This window comes from Pantherophis guttatus, chromosome 2 (genome assembly GCF_059756535.1).
Source record: "Pantherophis guttatus breed Tessera chromosome 2, ASM5975653v1, whole genome shotgun sequence".
In the NCBI taxonomy this organism is placed as follows: domain Eukaryota; kingdom Metazoa; phylum Chordata; class Lepidosauria; order Squamata; family Colubridae; genus Pantherophis; species Pantherophis guttatus.
Window position 1 is genome coordinate 221,068,515 of NC_142064.1, and position 19,114 is coordinate 221,087,628.

Consider the following 19,114-nt stretch of genomic DNA (forward strand, 5'->3'; position numbering starts at 1 on the left):
AAATTCTTATCAATCACCACACTGATAGAAGAGAATATTTGCAGCTCAAGGTTGAACTGTGGCATCCTTGGTGCTCTCTGAGTTTAGTAGTTGTCTTGCAGCTGTTTCATTATCAGTTGATACCTACTTTTGTAATGAAATATTTGCAAGAAAACCACCAAGCTCAGAGGGCACCAAGGATCCCACAACACCATATATACTCATTGTGTAGGTACCAGGAGTGGGTTTTTTTAATCTTATCTATTTGGAATGTGTATGCTGGGGATATGGGTGTGGGGAAAATGTGCATGTGTGTGTGTACTTATGTATGTTCTGATGAAAGGGTTGATATGCCTTAAGGGCTCAATTATGGTTTGATTTTGACCTACATTATATATAGGTCTGTACTGTTACTAGAAATGTCTCTGAAAAGCTAGGAATATTCTCTTTTCAAATTGTTTTATCTTCTATAAACTATAAGAACTGTCTGATTTACTGAAATTTAGGAACAGAAGCTTCATATTTCCCCTTATGTATGATTGGGATTAAATGTAAATCTTTTTATTTTAAAAAAATTGGAGGCTGCCCCACTTCCTTTCACTTTAATTGGCTGTAAACTTGAGCATGTTTCCACTTTAGTGAATAGTGTTAAGAATAAATAACCTGTAATAGAGAAATAGGGTATTTGATACATATAGCATACAAGTAGTCCTCAATTTATGACCACCCATTACAGTTGTAAGTCATGATAGTTGTAAAGTGTGTCATAACATGACCAACCCAATTTTATGACCTTTTTTATGGCAGTCATTAAGCAAATGGTTGTGGTTGTTAAGTGAACCTGCTGTTGTTCAGTGAACACTGTGGTTAAGAGAACGCATTGTTCACTATGGGGATTTTTTTTGGCCAAAAACTAGGAGAAAACACCAGTTTTCAGCAAAAATATCATAAATTGGGGTCATGTGACTGTGAGACATTGCAGATGGCTGTAAATGCTATCATGAGACCACAGGGAGGCGTTCATCAGAAATATGTTATAAATATATTTTTGGGGAGGGCTGTGTCAGAACTTCGAGCATTTACAAATCAAGGATTACCTGTATTTATGGATGGAAGAAGATGCTTCATATTCACTTTTTAGTGTCACTAGGATTTTGCCAGCCAAGTTGAGAATGTAAATTAAAATTATCCTGGACCTTATTCTAATGCACTTTTTTCCCCCTTTCATAGTAAGTAAGTCGAAACCAGGCATAAGGGTAAGTCTTAAATCCTGCTTATAATGTTGAAGGTGTGAAATAATTCCGTTTACTGTATTTTTTGGAGTACAAGATGCACCTACCTTTTTTGGTTGTTGTTTTTTTTTAAGTTTTTTTTATTTTTTAGACAAACACATACAAACATACAATGTATTTTCTTTGAACAGAGTATTTGGCTGGTTCACAAATTTAAACAGTGTTTAGTCATTTCAATTAAATTTACAATTTCTATATTTCCTTTTTGCCATATTTATTCCTCATCTATTTTTTTTAAAAAAACAATATTACCCTTCATTCTCATCTCTAATCTTAATCAAATTCAATTTTTCCCTTCTATTCTATATTATACCCCTTCCCATTGTCATCTATTTTTATATCCATCCTCACATTGGTTAATTATTTAATATTACAATTGTTTAATACAAATTCAACATTTTTATATAAATCAATTAGTTATATAACTACCGTTTTTGTATATTAATATGAACATGAATATTCCAATTATTTCCATCCAATTTCTTACAAATCAATTAATTATATTTACCAATAATAATAAACCAAATAATTTTCCCCATATATTCCTCCAAACCACAACTTAAACCATTTTTGCTTTAACACAATATACAATTAATAATATCTCAATTATTACAATTCCCTAGTTAAATAGAGCTTTTTTTCTTTTGTGTTTTAAAATCTTGAACTCTCCTCTTTTCCCCTACATTTCCCATTGTTTGCACCTACCTTTTTTGGTGAGGAAAAAGAAAAAGAAATCTCTCTTTGCCTCATTTTATCACGTTGCAGGAAAGAGCCTGCTTTACTTTCAGTTTTGTTTTTTCAGCATAGCTAGGGGAAAAAAATCTGCTCCAGCACTCTTTGCAGCAAGCAGGAGAGCCCTGCGCAAAACAGCTGAGAGCAAATCAGCTGAGAGTCGGGAGGCCGATCTAATCAACTTGTGCTAATTAACCTATGCTGAAGCTGGAAGGGGCTGTTTTTTCTTGCTGTTTGCTTGCAAGAAGGTAACTGCTGCGAGGCACAGGCCAAAGGGTGGGGGCCAGTGGGTGGACAGGGCTATGTTCGGTGTATAAGACACACCTAAATTTTCATCCCCTTTTGGGGGGTAAAAAGGTGTGTCTTATACTCCGAAAAATACGGTAATTTCTTGGATTTCAAAATAAATTGTAGCTACATGTATTGAAATTTCATTTTACTAAGAAAGTTTGTAATTTAAGAAAAACTGGTCAGCAACATGTTAAATCTAATTTTTGCCCTTAAAGCCCTAAAAGATTTGAACCCATGCTTTCTCAAGATCTGTGTTTTCTTATAAAAATACAACTGGCTACAATCTTCCTTAATTCCTTGGATTTTCCAGGCAAGATGTAGGATTTAGCTATCTCTTCAGGAACCTTCTATCCAATGATTTCTTTTTCAATTCATTTTGTTTAAAGGTGAAAGGCGTTTTTTTATATAAAAATGGTTTATTACATTAGTCTCTGAAGAACAAGAATATAAATATTTTACATATATTCAGTTTTTGGTTTTGAAATGTATATTAAACATCCATGGAGGATTGGGTAAGGTAGGCAAAAAGCTTTCTATCATGTGTTTTTTACATACATATATACACACATTGTCTGTCTGTCTGTCTATCATCTATTATCTGTCTATGTATCTCTATCTCATTATGTACTGGCACTTCAAAAAGTGTCCATTTTTCTTTGTAGAGGTTGAGGTAGGAAACTATTATTTCCATTAAATTTATTTTGCAAACACCCTGTTTCTTTAGTTGGGGAAGTAAAACATTTGTTCAGCTTAAAACAAATCCCTGGAGGAAATAATAATAGTACTGTCTCTGTTCCATAGATATGTAATAAAAACAAGATTTTAAAATATACGACAAGATCAAAACCAAATGGGCATGTTCTGAAATCAGTGCAAACATCCTGTGAGAAGAATGAATGTTTAACAAAACAGAAAACCGGATCAAGACTTTCAGTGACCAAAGGTAGTAAACATCCTGAAACTCTGATGTTTACCAAGGATTTATCAAAAGGACCCTGTAATAAAGATGATGCTTTTATAATCCAAAAAGACAATACAACTTCAAAGCCAGATAATGTCAGAAATTCAGTTAAGAAACCTTTGGCATCCAACAAGAAATTTAAAAAGCATTCTCTTTCTGTTGAGGATCTAAGGGACAATTTGGTATGTTTAACACAAGAGCAGCTGGAGCAGATTTTAATGGCAGTAAAAGAAGGAACCCAAGGAGCCACTCAGGTTCTGTATGAAAAGAAAGGAGATACAAGTAAGATCTTTTTTTTTTTTCTTTATCCAATTTACGGGCATTCTTTCTGGGGAGAGGAAAAGTGAAAAAGCACATTAATGCCTTCATCTTAGCACTGCAAATCAAGAGAGACAAAGCAAAACAAACAAACAAAAAGAGCTCTTTATAAATATGCATGGTAAATTAATTTTTTTCAAATAACTTAACAGTGACACTTGTTGAATTAATTAATTAGGTTCATTAAGTTCTGTTAAACTGCAAGAGTAAAAATACTCACTTCAATTGATAACTTATATTCACCAATGATATGGCTTTTACATAACTATAATTAATTCCCCCTTGTTTTTTTATTTATCACGAGGTAGGCACTATTTCTCTGCAAGGGCCCACATTTTAACAAATAGTTACGTTGCATGACTCTGCAGTACTAAATACTTTGGGCTTTGGGTTTTTTTTCATTTTGGTGAATTTTAGATTATGTGGGTTTACAAAATTAGAGGTTTGATATACCAATTTTAAGGTCTCAATCATTAAATCATGCTGTCTCAAATTGCCATTTTGTTCTTAAGTTTGTTGTTAAATTTTAGCAATAGCCATAGGCACCACATAAATATGTCATGGCAGAAGACAGCGTGCAGTTGTCTTCCTCTGGTTTAACAAGAAGGTTTCAGTTGCCAAACAGCTGTGACATTTTACTCTGTATGGTTTTTAAATTATTTTGATGTGTAGCCCTTTGTAAATTAATTCAAGATGCTTTCTATAATAAGTAGAATAAAATATTTCCACAATAATAATAATAATAATAAAAACTTTATGCATACCCTTAGAAACCAAAATATTTAAAAATGCTTTTGGAAAAGAGTATTCAACAATGGCTAGGGTCTGAAGCATTTTGGCTTCTTCCAATCTGAAGTGCTGCACAGTTCTTCTGGGTATTTTGGAAATGTTTATTCACATTTCATTCACAAATTGGTCACAAATTTAATTTTAAACATACCGTATATACTCGAGTATAAGCCAAGTTTTTCAGCACATTTTTTATGCTGAAAAAAGCCCCCCTCGGCTTATACTCGAGTGAGGAAAAAATGCCTTTTTTCCTGCAACCCGTTTTGGCTTCCAGGGGTTGCAGGGAGGCTTGCTAAGGCCAAAATGGGGCGTGGGGGGGGTGCCTAGCAAGACTCCCTGCAGCCCCCTGGAAGCAAAAACAGGCTGGGGAGGGGGCTTCAAGGGAGAAAGAAAAAAAGAAATCCTCACTGTTTAGGGAGATCCCCACGTGCACTGAGCTTGAGTTGAGAGCTTATTGTAATAGGCTGGCTGCTAGCTATCCTTGCTCAGGCTAAGCTAATCAATAGTGGAGCTCTTAGAATGCCAGATGAGAAGGAGAAAGGGAGGGAGAAAGAAAGAGAGGGGGGGTGGGGTGGGGAGGGGGGAAGGGTAAACCCTTTTACTCACACTTCATCCTCACTGTTTGGGGATCCCTAAATTCACTGAACTTGAGTTGAGAGCTTATTGTAAGTGCCTGCACTAGCTATCCTTGCTCAGGGTAAGCTACAAAACGTTTCAAAATGTCTGGCTTTTCTTCCTCCTACCAAAGACCTTCTGGGGTTCGTCACAGAAAGGGAGAAAGGAGAAAGGGAGGGAGAAAGAAAGAAAGAGAGAGAGAGAAGAAAGAAAGAGACAAAGAAAGAAAGAGGGGAAAAAAAGAAAAAGGAAGGAAGAAAGAGAGAGAATGCAGGTATCTCTTAACAGAGGCTTGAACTTGCCTGAAATTAGATCAAGCCCTACATCACTTAACCCAATGTATCAGATTAAATTGTTATTGAATTATTTTTGGTATATATACTGCATTCTCTTGTGTAATTTAGTTATAGTGTAGTTTACACTATGCACTTACAGAGCTAGTTTACTGTTTCTCTTTGAAATAAATATTCAAAAACATTTAACCTATTGATGCCTCAATTAATGTAATTTTATTGGTATCTATTTTTATTTTGAAATTTACCAGTAGCTGCTGCATTTCCCACCCTAGGCTTCATATTCGAGTCAATAAGTTTTCCCAGTTTTTTGTGGTAAAATTAGGTGCCTCGGCTTATATTCGGGTCGGCTTATACTCGAGTATATATGGGTATAATCCATTAGGAGAACTAAAGCAAAGGATGGTGCAATTTTAAAGCTTCTGTTACTACTTTATTGCAACAAAAACGAGGAATCTACTGCTTCTGCTGCTGAACTAATATTAAATCTTTTTTTTTTCATTCAGACACCAAAACTCTTGATGATCAGACTTCAGAGGAACATGTAATGGGATTGCTTCAGAAAGTTGGCGATACTCCATCTCTTTCAAGTGAAAGTAGTTTCTGTTCAAAAAAACCCCAAGGAATATCTAGACATGCTGAACAGAAAATAATAATGTACGTACATCTTACCAGTCAAAAATCCAGATTAGTTTAAATTTTGCTTTGGGATGCTCTTGAAAAAAAAAAGTTCATTAGCATCAGAATGAATGGAGAAGAGAGCCTTGTGTACTGTGTATTAGGATAGATACCTCTTGACTACTGAGCCATTAGGTGCACTGGACATTTTGAGGGTACATTGTGCACGCTCTCAGAAAGTGGCTGCCATTTGGGACTTTATTGGATTTTTCTTTCTGGCAGGCAGTCCCATTTCAGACAAGACCAATTACTTCCTGATATACAGGTATCAGAAAAGAAAGATACATGCCCCTTGATACTATAGGCTTCATTTTTTCTATCTGCACTATCTAATATGTAGAACTAGTTTATTGTAGTAGTTAGGTGTTGACCTAGAAACCTGGAGACCATGAGTTCTAGTTCCACCTTAGGCACAAAGCCAACTGGGTGATCCGGGCCAGTCCCTATCCTTCAAGCCCTAGGAAGTAGGCAATATATCATGGTAAAATCAGTTTCAATTTAGCATGACAGGAACAAGTCTAGTCTTTTGGGGAGCTTACACTATCCCCATCCAGTCATATCAGCCTTAGTTAAATACTCTTTCTTTCCTAATCAACTACAGCTCTCTATCTGCTTAGTTTCAGTAAGCCAGTTTCAGGATTTACAATGTGTAAATGGTTTGTTTGCAACAGAATAGCACTAATAGTAATTACTGTTTCATTAAAGCATAGCTAAGTAAGTGCAAAAGCTTCCATATCCTTCCATAGGAAAAGGAAAAGAGATGGAGAACACGTAGTCTCAGGAGGCAGCTAGATGGGTTTCTATTTGTGTATGTTGTACTCAATTATAATATGTAAACATGCTTAGCGTGCAGTGAACCCTAGAGTGCATGTGCTTAGGTTATCCAGTGCAAACAAAAACCAATATTGTTTTAATTTGCCAATTTAATTTTTCAGTCAAAGTTTATTTATTTAGGGAACACCTTTAGAATGCAAATATAGTGAAGAGGACCTTTCTTCCTTGCACAAAATGAGTTGTGTTGTTTGGTAAAATTGTAATGAGCAGAATGCTTGGACTTCTTTCTGGTCCTAGTATTATATGTATGGATTTCTAAGTTGTATTTATTTTAATATTAGTGAGTGGTGTGTAAAAATCTGTTAAATTTTCTTCACCAGGAATTCATGGAAACCAGCTGACATGTTTAGTACTCTGGGAGAACGAGAATCGGATAAAACCTTGTTAGATGCTAAGAAATCTCAGTGGAAGAAAGAACTAGGTACCGTGTAATTTGCTGTATTTCTATATTACGCAATTGATCATTGATTAGCATTTAACCTTAAATATTTTGCTTCTGAAGTAACAGGTGGGTTACTTCTGGTTTTGACCCTAGTAGTAGATTCTTGTTCTACTAGTAGTACTGATTTCATTGATCAGTGTTTAAATGTTTTGTTATTTCAATCTTTTTCATTATTTTTTAGTCTTAATAAATATAGAAACCAAATAACAATTATCTAAAATACATGCATCATTTACAAGTTTTTTTTCCCCCTATACTGCTTTTTAATAAGCTAGAAAAGACGTGGTGGGCTAGTTTCTAGTTTTACTTATTTCTGTTTCAGCTGTGGCATCTCTTGTAATAATAAAGACAGTCTTAATCAGTTCTGGCACATCTTGCCCAGTGTGCTCCAAGTACAATCAAATCCTCACCCTATTCTATGCCAGTGAGAGGAATAAAATGGCACCAACACATGTGTTTTTAGATTAGAAGGAAGCGTGTCAGCTAGCTTTTGTTTGCAGGTTTTATTTATTTAGAATTTAAAGAGGGTTTGTGTACTAGAACTGGTATTGAGGATTGTTGGTTGCCAGGGCTTACTGTTTGTGAGGCTTTGAATTGTGTTCTGAAGGATTACTGAAATGAAGGAGCAGAGTCTGGAAGATAAGGAAGTGCTGACTATGAGCCCTATTTTATTGCACCCATGGTGCTGTGGAAGACTAGAGGGACAGTGAGGAGCATCTGTAGTGCTGAAACACCATAGGAGTTTCATTGACTTGCTCAAAGCTGGTTGCCTTGAGAGTGCTTGTATCAATGGATACTATCTTTTGGATCCCACCTTGGAAGATAGCAAGAGGTGAAAGGAAAATGGCAGACGATTGATAAAGCAAGGCAGTGATTTTTCATCAAGAAGTCGAAGTGATAAAATGGCCAGAGAAACATGGCAGAAAAGCACTTGTTAAAAGGTGGTTAGTCCACAAGATCTTCTATATATAGTATTGTCTGAATGAGATGCAACATTATGAATGCCACTGTTCATTGAAATTATTGAAATTTTGATTATGGTTCATTGCACAATCAGCCAGATGTTCAGATGGATTTGGCTTTTTGTCCACCTGTCAAATCCTTCCCAAGGACCTGGGATAGCAGATGTGGATGTTCAATGGTATTAGAGGTCAGGGGTGAAATGGTCCCGGTTTGGACCGGATCAGGCAATCTGGTAGCGATTGTGGCAGGTGGTTCAGAGAACCAGTAGTGATGGCGGTGCGAGGCTACACCCACCCGCCCAGGTGTCGTTACTTCCTGCTTTTAAAAGGTAAAGAAAAGGTTCCGACGATCCCGTGCCACAGCTGTGATTGTCAGAGCCTTTTTTTACCTTTTAAAAGCATTTTTTTACAACCTATTCGCCCGAATAGGTTGTAAAAAAATGCTTTTAAAAAGTTTTTTTTTAGAAGTTGGCCTCGACCACCCAGTCAGATTACCCCCCCACCAAGCCATGCCCACAACTGGTAGTAACAAATTTTACGTTTCACCAGTGTTAAAGGTATGTATCATCACAGAAAGTGAGCTGTTTTGAGCAAAATTGCCTTTTGCAATTGACTAATGGGTGATTTTTGTCAATGCCAGTATATTCAAGTGGTGTTCCAGTAGTTTTGGGATTGCACCCAAGATACTTACTATTATTATTGGTACTAAATATATATTGTTTGCTATGCTGTTCTTATAAGCAGTTTTGACTGAAATGGTAAAAAAAAGTTATAAGAAATCTGTAATCTAGAGATTACTTGGCCCTCATCCAGTAACTAGGAGCTACATGCAAGTATATTGAAGAAAATGGTATACGGATATGGGAGAAGCAAAGATGATACACAAGAATAAAAAGAAATGGAGAGATATAGTGAATGGTTAATATAGATTAGATTTAGCAGTATTTTCTTTCCTCTTCTTTTCTTTTCCATATCTCATGCTTTAATTCATTTGGCTTACTGTTTCTTACTCCTATATCCTGAAAAAGAATGGTGTGGTTCTTATTTTTCACGTAAGTAAAAAAAAGAATGATAGTTCCCTTGTTTAGACTTTAACTGACTTGAGTGATTGTTATGTGATCTCTGTTAACCAATTAAAAATTCTCCATTTTCCATTTCCTGGGAGAGAAAGTAAATAACTTCCGATGAACTTATAAACAATAAAATAAAATCGGATTAAAATGCATTCTTAAATTCCATCTGTGGTGCAGTTGAAGAAATTGATTAACTTATTAACTGAAACTTCTATCATCAAATGTGTTACTTCTAGCTCCTATTTATTGAACTAAACCATTTAAAATTATGACTTAAGAAATGGACTTGTTTCACAACAAGTGACAATGTAAATAGAATTTAGGACATGAGTGTAGGCTAAATTAGATATGATGTTAATAAAGAATGTTAAGAGAAAGCTCAAGTCATCTTGTGGTGATGCTAAAAAGACATGGAAGAAGGGCAATATATACAAAGCCAAAGACATTTTAGGCTCACTTCCATGGTGATCAACCATTATTTAATGTGATTATAATGAATGCAGCTGGTGAGCGATTGCAATGATTATTTCTGTCTTTAAAGATGAACAGGTAGCTTTAAAGAAGAAACTAAAAGAAACTTTGGAAATAGAGTCCAGATGCCACCAGCGGCAGGCAATTGATACAGTGAAAAGATGCTTAGAAAAAGGACAAAACAGTTATCAAGTAAAGGTAAAAAATAAAACATGTTTATTGCATCCACACCTTGTAAGAAAAATGCTTACATGTATATTTCTGTCTCTATCGTATGTTGTTAAATAGAAAAGATGCTTCCATTTAACATGGCATTTACCGTATAAGATGCTCCGAAGTATAAGATGCACATTAGTTTTGGGGGAGGAAAACAAGAAAAAAAATCTGCCTCTGCCTACCAGCATCCATCGGTATTCATCTGGCTAGCATCCTTGCAGCAAACAGCCTGGTCAGCTTCAACACGTTATCACAGCCTGATTTAGTATGAACAGCTGATTGGAGGTTGGATCAGCCTCCCAGAATACTGCCAATCAGCTGTTCCAGGCTGCAGGGATCGTTAGAGCCCATCGCCGCCTCTGCGGGTCGCGTTTTTAGCTTCCGCGCATCACATTTTTGGCCTTTGCATGCTCCGTTTTAGACCTTTTCCAGACTGCGGAGATTGCTGCAGATTGCTGCCTCCGCGCGTCACATTTTCAGCCTCCGTGTGTCACATTTTTGGCTGGTTCCAGGATGCGGGGATTGCCACCGCTGATCCCCGCTGCCTGGAACTGGCCAAAAATGCAATGCACAGAGGCCAAAAACAGGGTGTGCGGAGACCGAAAACACAACACACAGAGGCCAAAAATGGCTGAAGGGTGGAAGCTGGTGGGTGGGCGGGGCTTCGGCAGCATTCGGTATATAAGACGCACCGCAATTTTCACCCACTTTTAGGGGGGGAAATGCATTTTATACTCCGAAAAATATGGTATTTATTTTTTGCTATTGGATCATAAGGCATTATCACAACCTATTTCCCAAACTTTCCTAGAATTAGGTACGATGCATAATATAGGAGGTAGCTGATATTATTTTGTGGATAAAATTAAGTACATAATATAGGATCGCTTATAATGTTGTATTTGGTTTTAACATTCCTCTTAATGTATAATGTTTGAATTCACCAAGATACCTTGTTATAGATGACGTCATCAGACAACTTGACTCCTGCAGCAGAAGATCTCCAATGTCACAGAGCTTCAACCACTGAGCCTAGTGAAACTTCTCCCAGTGTGTCCAGCAGTCGAACTGAACAGTTCTCTAGTTTTAGTTCTCCTGATTTGCCGGCTGCTATCCGAACAGCATTTGTATTAGGGGTAAGAATGGATTTCTGAGCATTGTTCTATATGTTTTTAAAAAATGATTCATGGAGTGCCTTTCTTCAGCAGTTTCTAAAAGATTGGTTTATGGCAGGGGTGTTAAAGGCCGGATCGGCCCGTGGGGCCAGCCTGGAAATATCAAAGGAGCGGACCACAGTGCCTCTGCCAGCCAAACGGAGGGACTCTGCATGGCCCATTTTTGGCCGGCAGAGTGCTGCAGGAGGCATCTGTCACCCCCACCCCCACCCTGGTTTATCGGATGTCACCTGGAGTTGCCTTGATATACTTTTAAGGCAAATAGAATGAATCCACTTTGGACCATACTTTGCATGGGTACTAATTTAGTTACAATGAAACGATGTGCAGAAAATGAAAAATGCAATTAACTACTTCTGATATTGCTCCTACCAGTGGAAGGGGATGGGCCAGTTCCTTGTGTGTCCACGCTGCATCTTCCAATTCTGTTTCAGAAGATTGAGAGACATTTAGGGAAGGCTTGGGAGTGACAAAAACTGTAGGAAAATGAAGGAAAAATCCTATTACATTAGCAAACCTTTACTTGTTTCAGATTGGTTTCATTCATTGTTCATTTCATTCACTATGCTTGCTGAAAATTATCTCTAACTTGATTTTATTATAAAGGATCAAGATGTAAATTACTAAATGTATGTAACTTCTCAAACCATATTATATATGCATCAAAAACCGTTCCACACTGATTGTACACTATTGTGAACTCTTTGTTTATTTTGTGTCATAAAGTTCCTGTACCTATACAGGTTATTCAGATACATAAAAATGTACATCAAAAATGATAGATATAGATACAGATATATCAGTAGTCTTCAACTTATGTAGGGCAAAGGCTAAAGATTAAAGTCAAATTGGATAAACTGAATTTATTTAACTTCTCCCTTTTTTATGTACATGTATGTCTACCTATTGATGAAAATAAAAGGGTAATGAAAATAACCAGTGTTCTTCTTTTAGGAAGCAACACCAATAGAGCATCCTTTTAGTGCTGTGAAACGTGAGCAACAGAAAAAGTGGCTTGAAGAGCTTGATAAGCAAAAGGAAGCTGACAAGCTGCGAAAAATGGAAGAAAAATGTAATTTTTTGAAGGTAGTCATGGTTATAAAGGCCCTTTTAAATAAGGAAAAATGGAAGGTCTAATAAAAACATTTATCCAGCTGTTTTCTTAGAAAACAGAATTATAGCAATAGAAGTACAAAACGTGCATGTTGAAATTGCCTAGTGAAAATCAAGATTCCAGTTAGCATACAAAATTTGAACCTTGGCTACTCAGTTCAAGAACCCTCAAAATAAATGGTCCAGTGAAATCTACAAATGCTTCTCAACAATTTGTCAATATATCAAATATTTCTGGACTCAAAACGGTCCTTGCTCGGTGTGAAGGATGCCTTAAATATATTTCAGTGGAATTTTTGAAATGTAATATACTGTCCAGAAATTCAATCCTAATTCCCTTGCTCCTTGATTTAACAAAGTGTGCCTCACAGCTAGTCAAACGTGTTGGAGCATCCACAACCTTTAAGCTAGCTAATGAACATTCTTTACATCTGTGTCCTGTAACAAGAATATATAGCCCTATTTTGGGGGGGAATGAAAATATAAAAGGCTGTTTGGAAGAAATTGGCACAAGCCATAGGAAAAGTCCCAGTGTTTTAGTGGCATGTTATCAAAACAGTTCCCCTAGATAGAGTGCTCAGTCCTATTCAAGGTGGGATGCATATTTCTATGGCCCTGTTTAATATCCACTCTAGAGATTCAGATCTCTTGCCCATAATCTCACAGCATCTTCTTGACTGGCGTTTTACCATCACTTCAGAGACCTCCAAACTTATGGAACAACTGATAAATGAAAGTTCCCAGTGGCACTTCTGAAATCTAATTTAGCTTTGTGGGGTTCTGGCTTGGTCTCCCTATTTATCTATATTGGTCAGTCCTTGCAGGTGCCTAAAACATAGGGCTGATCCCAAATAGTCCAAAATGTAAGGAAGTTTATAAGCTTCAGTCTAAACAGCTAAGCCCCCTGTTCTGTGCTTCTGTTATGCCCCTAACACTTTTGTTTGAGCTTCATAAAAGAAAATGTGGCCATATATTTAAATATTATTTTCTTTGTATTTCTTTAGGGTGAAGAGCATGACAAATGGACAATACATTTTGATTCTTTCAAAAATCATATGAATTCGTTTACACAATATCCTTTAAATACAACATATCAAAGGACTCCTGAGGCTGTACAGTTCTCCCAAGACCATACAGCTTGTTCATCTTCAGCTTTGTCTTGTCTCACACCTACAGAGATAGAGATTCCAGGAAAAGCAGTTGGAAACTATTTTTCAGAGCCAAATCAAAAAGCCAGGTAATTGCCTAAACTTTTCCTTCCAGGTTGCAACCCGGCATTAATCAGCATAACCTATTTATTTATTTAGTGTATGGCAAATACATGGACTTATAGTAGTTCAAATGTTAATGTCCAGTCCACCAAGCCATTGAAGGACATTCAAGCATAACCTATAAAACTGTTCTTTCAATAAATCAATTTTACTTGTACTTGCAACTCTATTTATGTGCATTACTGTAGAATATATTTTTTTCTTGAGATTTGTCTCATTTAACTATATATACTTCTTAGAGAATAAAGCTACTTGTGTGAAATTATTTTCAATATAGTATCTAGTCTCCTGAAATGTCACAGGGCCTTTTTACAATACTTTTGAATGTTTGTGGATTAAGGGAATTGCAAGTAGCTGATAAATCCAAGCATTTCATTTTATTTTCCATCTCCATCTTCTTTTGGGGAGAATTCAGACTGAGAAAGGAAGTTAGAAGTTTATTTTTTTCCACTCAGAGCTGGCTGCAATTTGTTAGGGTAACAAGGACTATAGAATTGAATTTTATAGTAGAAGGCAGGCATATAGTCCTCTGTAAGAAGTCCTAAAAAACTTGAAATCAGAAAGGTAAATTTGTGAAGGGGAAAATATAAGCACAAACTCCAGGTATTTTTTTTTCCAGAACTGCTTTGTTCAGTGAATGTAGTTTTATTTTTGCTAACACTATCTCTGTTTCTTTGTCTGTCGATTTCTAACTCTTTTATGTAGATCTAGGTCTCCTATAATTTAATTCAGATCTGTTAGTCCCCTAGTTAAAAGTGAAAAAGTGACCCTGGAAAATATTGAGAGGGGGCGGGGTAGGACGATGGAGATTCTAGGAAAAAATGTGTTTTGTGACAAAGAGCTACAGTTTGTTTAATTACATATCTTTCCAAATTCCTCTCTGCTGATAGTTTCCTTCGTTCAATGACTGCTCTTCTGGATCCTGCTCAGATTGAGGAACGAGGAAGACGACGACAAAAACAATTAGAACATCAGGTAAAATCACTATAATGTTGCCTTTCTGGTTTATTGATTTTTGTTTTTCCATAAGTAGAGAAAGCATTAGCATTGGATTAAAAAAACACAAATGTAACAAGTAAGGTGAACTATGCCAATAGAATGAAGTTTAGAATGTGCTTAGGACCATGACACAGCTTTTCTCAACCTAAACCTAATTATTTTTAAATAAGTTTATTTATGGCAGATACATTTCCAATCTCTCAGTAAAGCAGGCTTATCTGTATGATTTCTTTTTTGATTTTTTAAGGGAGCCTGATGGTATCAGAGTTTTATCATTTTAAGAATGGACGTACATTTTGAAACCTATGATTTCATAATCTTTTTGTAGTTTATTTGTAAACCACCACTTGACTCTTTTTCTCATACATCAATTTAAAGCAGAAATTGTCCTAAACAAAACTATAGTAAATATTGTCAGCAGTGGAAAGCACCATCTCCCAGCTGCTGCTTTTGACTTCCTTTTTGAGAAACCTCTTCTAAGTTTGCTTGAATTGGAGAAGCCTTCCAATTGAATGCAATGATTTTTGAGTCCCAGTAACTCTACTGTACATGCTTTTCTGTATATACTGTATGTTAAACCAGTTATACCGAAGACCGATACAAAGTTTTAATCACTCTGAGTAAAAAAAAAAAAATCCTAAGCAAAACAAAGTAAGAAAATAGGAAGATGGAAGCTTTTAGTGTAGATTAAAACATGTTACAAATTTGGTTTTCTAGAAAGCTATAATGGCTCAAGTGGAAGAAAAGCGAAAAAAGAAACAGGTAGAAGAGGAACAAAGAAGACTGGAAGAACAAGAAGAAGAACGCCGGCTTGCCAGAGAACATGAATTGATGAAGAAACAGTTTGAAGAAGACCTGCTAAAGCAGAAACAAAAAGAGGTAAACATTCACATGTTCCATGTCAATAAACGGCCAATTCACATCAGCCTCAAATAAGTGACATTTGGTGCAGATGAGAGCTTTCTGTTCATTAAAAAGCATAATGAAGGGAAAGGTTCTGTTTAATGGCTTTATACCTCTGAAGATACTTTAGGATAAAGTCTGGTGAAATTGCAGGGATTGGGGAAGGTTTTTCAAAATCATTAAGAAATCTCCATAAGATTGGGCCAAAATAGTATTTATGCCTGTCTGTCAGGTTTCTATTTAAGCTGGGTTTATTTACCCTCGGGCTGAAGAAATATCAAAGATTACCTGAAATTGAAAAATTTCCACCTAAGCCTTACTCAAGCAACAAGATATTTCTGAATTTTTTATTTTTGTTTTTGTCCCGGTTTGCTTCTTCAGTGAGGCCTGAATCTAGCACGGCCAGAATTAAGTCCAAACAAAACTTTAAAAATCTGCAACATTCAAGGCTTAAAAATAGATGACAGAAATCCATTACTACATATGGTCAAGAGAAAGAGATGCAGGATTTAAACCCTGGTGCTGACTAATAAATATGATGAGATTTCTAGATTTTGTAGTAGATGATGTTTTGTATTGTAAAAGTATGTTCCATATTTGTAATAAAAACAACTTGTCTCTTCCTTGAATCTTCTGTTGCTAGGCTCGTGATGTGTGTGTCCATTCGTAGAGAGAGGTTTATTGCTATGCCCAGGATAATGCTCTGATATATTTCATTCACTTAGTTTCTCAGTTCTGTCTGTTTGTCCCTTTTTCACTTCTGGTTGCTATTTGCCTCTGCTTCCCTTGGTAGCATCGCGTTAGAAACATCTTAAAAAATACTTTATCTCTTTCAGATACTCATACAGATTTCTCCTTTGAAAATCTTATATGCAAACAAACATACAGTGCTTTAAACAGGTTTAGTGTTTATTTTTACAGTACTCTTGCTGAGTATCTATACCTTTTTTTTATCCTATTAGGAAATCATGACCCTTAAAACAAATGAATTGTATCAAACAATGCAGAGAGCTCAAGAATTAGCTCAAAGATTAAAGCAAGAGCAGCGGATTAAAAATTTGACTCAGAAAGGACATGACACTTCAAAACTGCAGAAGAACCTTGGTGGTGGTTAGTATGTTTCTATGTTCCTTGATGTGAGAAACGTCTTTAGAATACATATTAAAAGATTTTCCAACAGCAGATTTTTGGAAATGTTTTGGAAAACACTTTGAATAGTCTTTTATTTATGCTGTATTCTAAGTAAATTTAAATACATGTAACCAGAATATTAACGTTTTTTTCAATATAGCACCACCTCACTTTTTCTCCTCACTTTTTTCTTTTTAGAATATACTTCTGTATATTTTTATGGAATTCTTTTATTTTATACATATGCTGTGTTTTTTTTTTAAATAAAAGAGGAAAATGCTGATTTTTTGTAATATGTACTGTGTTTCCCTGAAAATAAGACCCAACAGAAAATAAGCCCTAGCTTAATTTTTTAGCATGTTCCTAATATAAGCCCTACCCCAAAAATAAGTCAGTTAAGGTTGTCATCAGCTGGGGATATGTGTGGGTGGGCGTGGCGAGCACTGGAGGAGGCAAGGCCACAGGCTGCACCACGCAGGCCATCGGAAAGGCAAGAGTCGGTGAGCCGAAGTGGGCGGGCAGCCACAGGAGGCTTGTCTTTGTGCAGCGGCATCAGCAGCAGGCGGAGGCAGAGTCATGGGGTGGAAGGCAGGCGATCCAGACACGTCATACAGGCCACAGGCGAGCCAAGAGGCGGGACAGAGTGGATGGGCAGCCGCAGGAGGCTCGTCTTCACATCTCTTGGCTTACCCATGACCTGCGCAACATATTGGGATCGCCTGCCTTTTCCCCCATGCCTCTGCCTTCACCTGCTGCTGGTGCCCCTGCATGAAGACAAGGCTCCTGCAGCCACCTGCCCGCTCCATCCTACTGTCTCTTGGCTTGTCCACGGCCTGCACAGTGCATCAGGATCATCTGCCTTCCCCCCACACCTCTGCCTCCATCTGCTGCCGGTGCCACTGTGTGAAGATGAGTCTCTCATGGCTGGCCGCCCACTCTGCCCACCAACTCGGCTTTCCAGTGGCCCATGAGGTGCATCAGGATTGCTTGCCTTGCCCCCTGCATCCCTGTTGCCGGTGGCACTACATGAAGATGAGGTTCTCACGGCCATCCGTCTGCTCCCGCCCACTGACTCTTGGCTTTCCTGTGGCCCGCATGGCATGTCCAGTTTACCTCCCCCCTGCCTCCGTCTGCTGCTTGAACAGGTAATCAACTCGGTTGTGCAACCCCAGATTGCGCCAACCAAGGGGCTGGTGGGCTGCAGCTATTGCTGGACACCATCTGCCCCCATGTGCTCACCGTCTCTGATCACCCTGATATCCTGTTTCCCCTTAAATAAGCCCTATGTCAGAGTTGCCTGATACCCTAATGCATTTTATGGAGAGAAAAAATAAGACCAGGTCTTATTTTCAGGGAAACACGGTATACCTATATATTGGGCCATCTTTTTGGTTTGAAGAGACCCATTTATTGGCAGATATTAGGGTGATATTTTCATTACGCATGTTAGTTAATGCCCATGCATATATATATATTTTCCTACTCCTCCACCTGCCTTACTAAGTAGTATTTATGCTAAAATTATTGACATAAACAAAGGTTTGAATTCAGCATTAAAGTGATGTTAAGAAATATAGAGTTGGAGTATTCTTTGACTTTTCTTCTCTTTAGGTGATACAACAAAGGAGAATGATTACACTGACTTGAATGGGATTTTAGAGACTCCTAATCATCAGAAGCACTGTTTTTCAGAGACCAACAATGAAACAAATGAGAGAAAGAAAACTAATTTCTCTCCTCAGAAAGACACAGCTGTGCAGACAGGTACATTAATTCATTATGCAACTTTTTCTTTACATATTTCTCCATACTATATTGCTTTGGCAGACTCTTGTTCAGCAATGCTGTTTGGCATTACCCATACTCTTTTGCTAAGTGTAGCAGACTCACACATTACTGGGACACTTTTGCAGATTTTGTAGCTAACAAAATCTTTTGCATTTGTTCAGAGTTAGACAGTCTGCTTGAGAAACATTCGAGAGAGCATCTAGAATTTTTCCAAGTTGGTAGAAACTGAGGAAGTAGATAGGGTTCCCTTAGCATGAACTCTGCCTGTTGTTTGGATTTGTGCCCCACCTGTCTCCTTTGGGGCAGTTGGATAAAGGGTGATGGCTGAAACTTGTTTGTGATAAACTTTTTTTCAAAAGTGGGAAGGTACCACCCAGTGGTGAAGTCTAAAATTTGTTACTATCGGTTCTGTGGGCATGGCTTGGGGGGGGAGGGGGGAGAGGTAATGTGACTGGGTGGGCATGGCCAATTTTTTTTTCTTTTAAAACCATTTTTTCTACAACTTCTTCGGCAAAGAGGTTGTAAAAAAAAATGCTTTCAAAAGGCTCTGATGATCCCAGCTGAGTTGCCTGATCGGCAGAGGCTTTTTTTCTTTTAAAAGCCTCTGCCAATCAAGCAACTCAGCTGGGATCGTCAGAGGCATTTAAAAGAAAATAAACCTCTGCTGATTAGGCAACTCAGCTTGGATCGTCAGAGGCTTTTAAAAGAAAAAAAACCTCTGCTGATCAGGCAACTCAGCTTAGATCATCAGAGGCATTTAAAAGAAAAAAAGCCTCTGCCGATCAGGC

At 37.3% G+C, this 19,114-nt stretch overlaps 1 protein-coding gene across 3 annotated transcripts in view; it reads left to right on the forward strand.

The window, feature by feature from the left end:
- CCDC66 (coiled-coil domain containing 66) overlaps nucleotides 1–19,114 on the forward strand; it is a 38,151-nt gene that overhangs the window by 4,890 nt on the left and 14,147 nt on the right. For all 3 annotated transcript variants that reach the window (XR_015732668.1, XM_034436777.3, XM_087887869.1), the window contains exons 3-14: nucleotides 1,210–1,235; nucleotides 3,096–3,537; nucleotides 5,777–5,927; nucleotides 7,103–7,203; nucleotides 9,801–9,928; nucleotides 10,909–11,082; nucleotides 12,076–12,207; nucleotides 13,239–13,471; nucleotides 14,396–14,480; nucleotides 15,222–15,383; nucleotides 16,370–16,517; nucleotides 18,150–18,302. Coding sequence is in view for 2 of the 3 variants with exons in the window: in XM_034436777.3 (XP_034292668.2) it covers nucleotides 1,210–1,235; nucleotides 3,096–3,537; nucleotides 5,777–5,927; nucleotides 7,103–7,203; nucleotides 9,801–9,928; nucleotides 10,909–11,082; nucleotides 12,076–12,207; nucleotides 13,239–13,471; nucleotides 14,396–14,480; nucleotides 15,222–15,383; nucleotides 16,370–16,517; nucleotides 18,150–18,302 (1,935 nt within the window). In the remaining variant the exon portion in view is untranslated. The remainder of the gene's footprint in view (nucleotides 1–1,209; nucleotides 1,236–3,095; nucleotides 3,538–5,776; nucleotides 5,928–7,102; nucleotides 7,204–9,800; nucleotides 9,929–10,908; nucleotides 11,083–12,075; nucleotides 12,208–13,238; nucleotides 13,472–14,395; nucleotides 14,481–15,221; nucleotides 15,384–16,369; nucleotides 16,518–18,149; nucleotides 18,303–19,114) is intronic.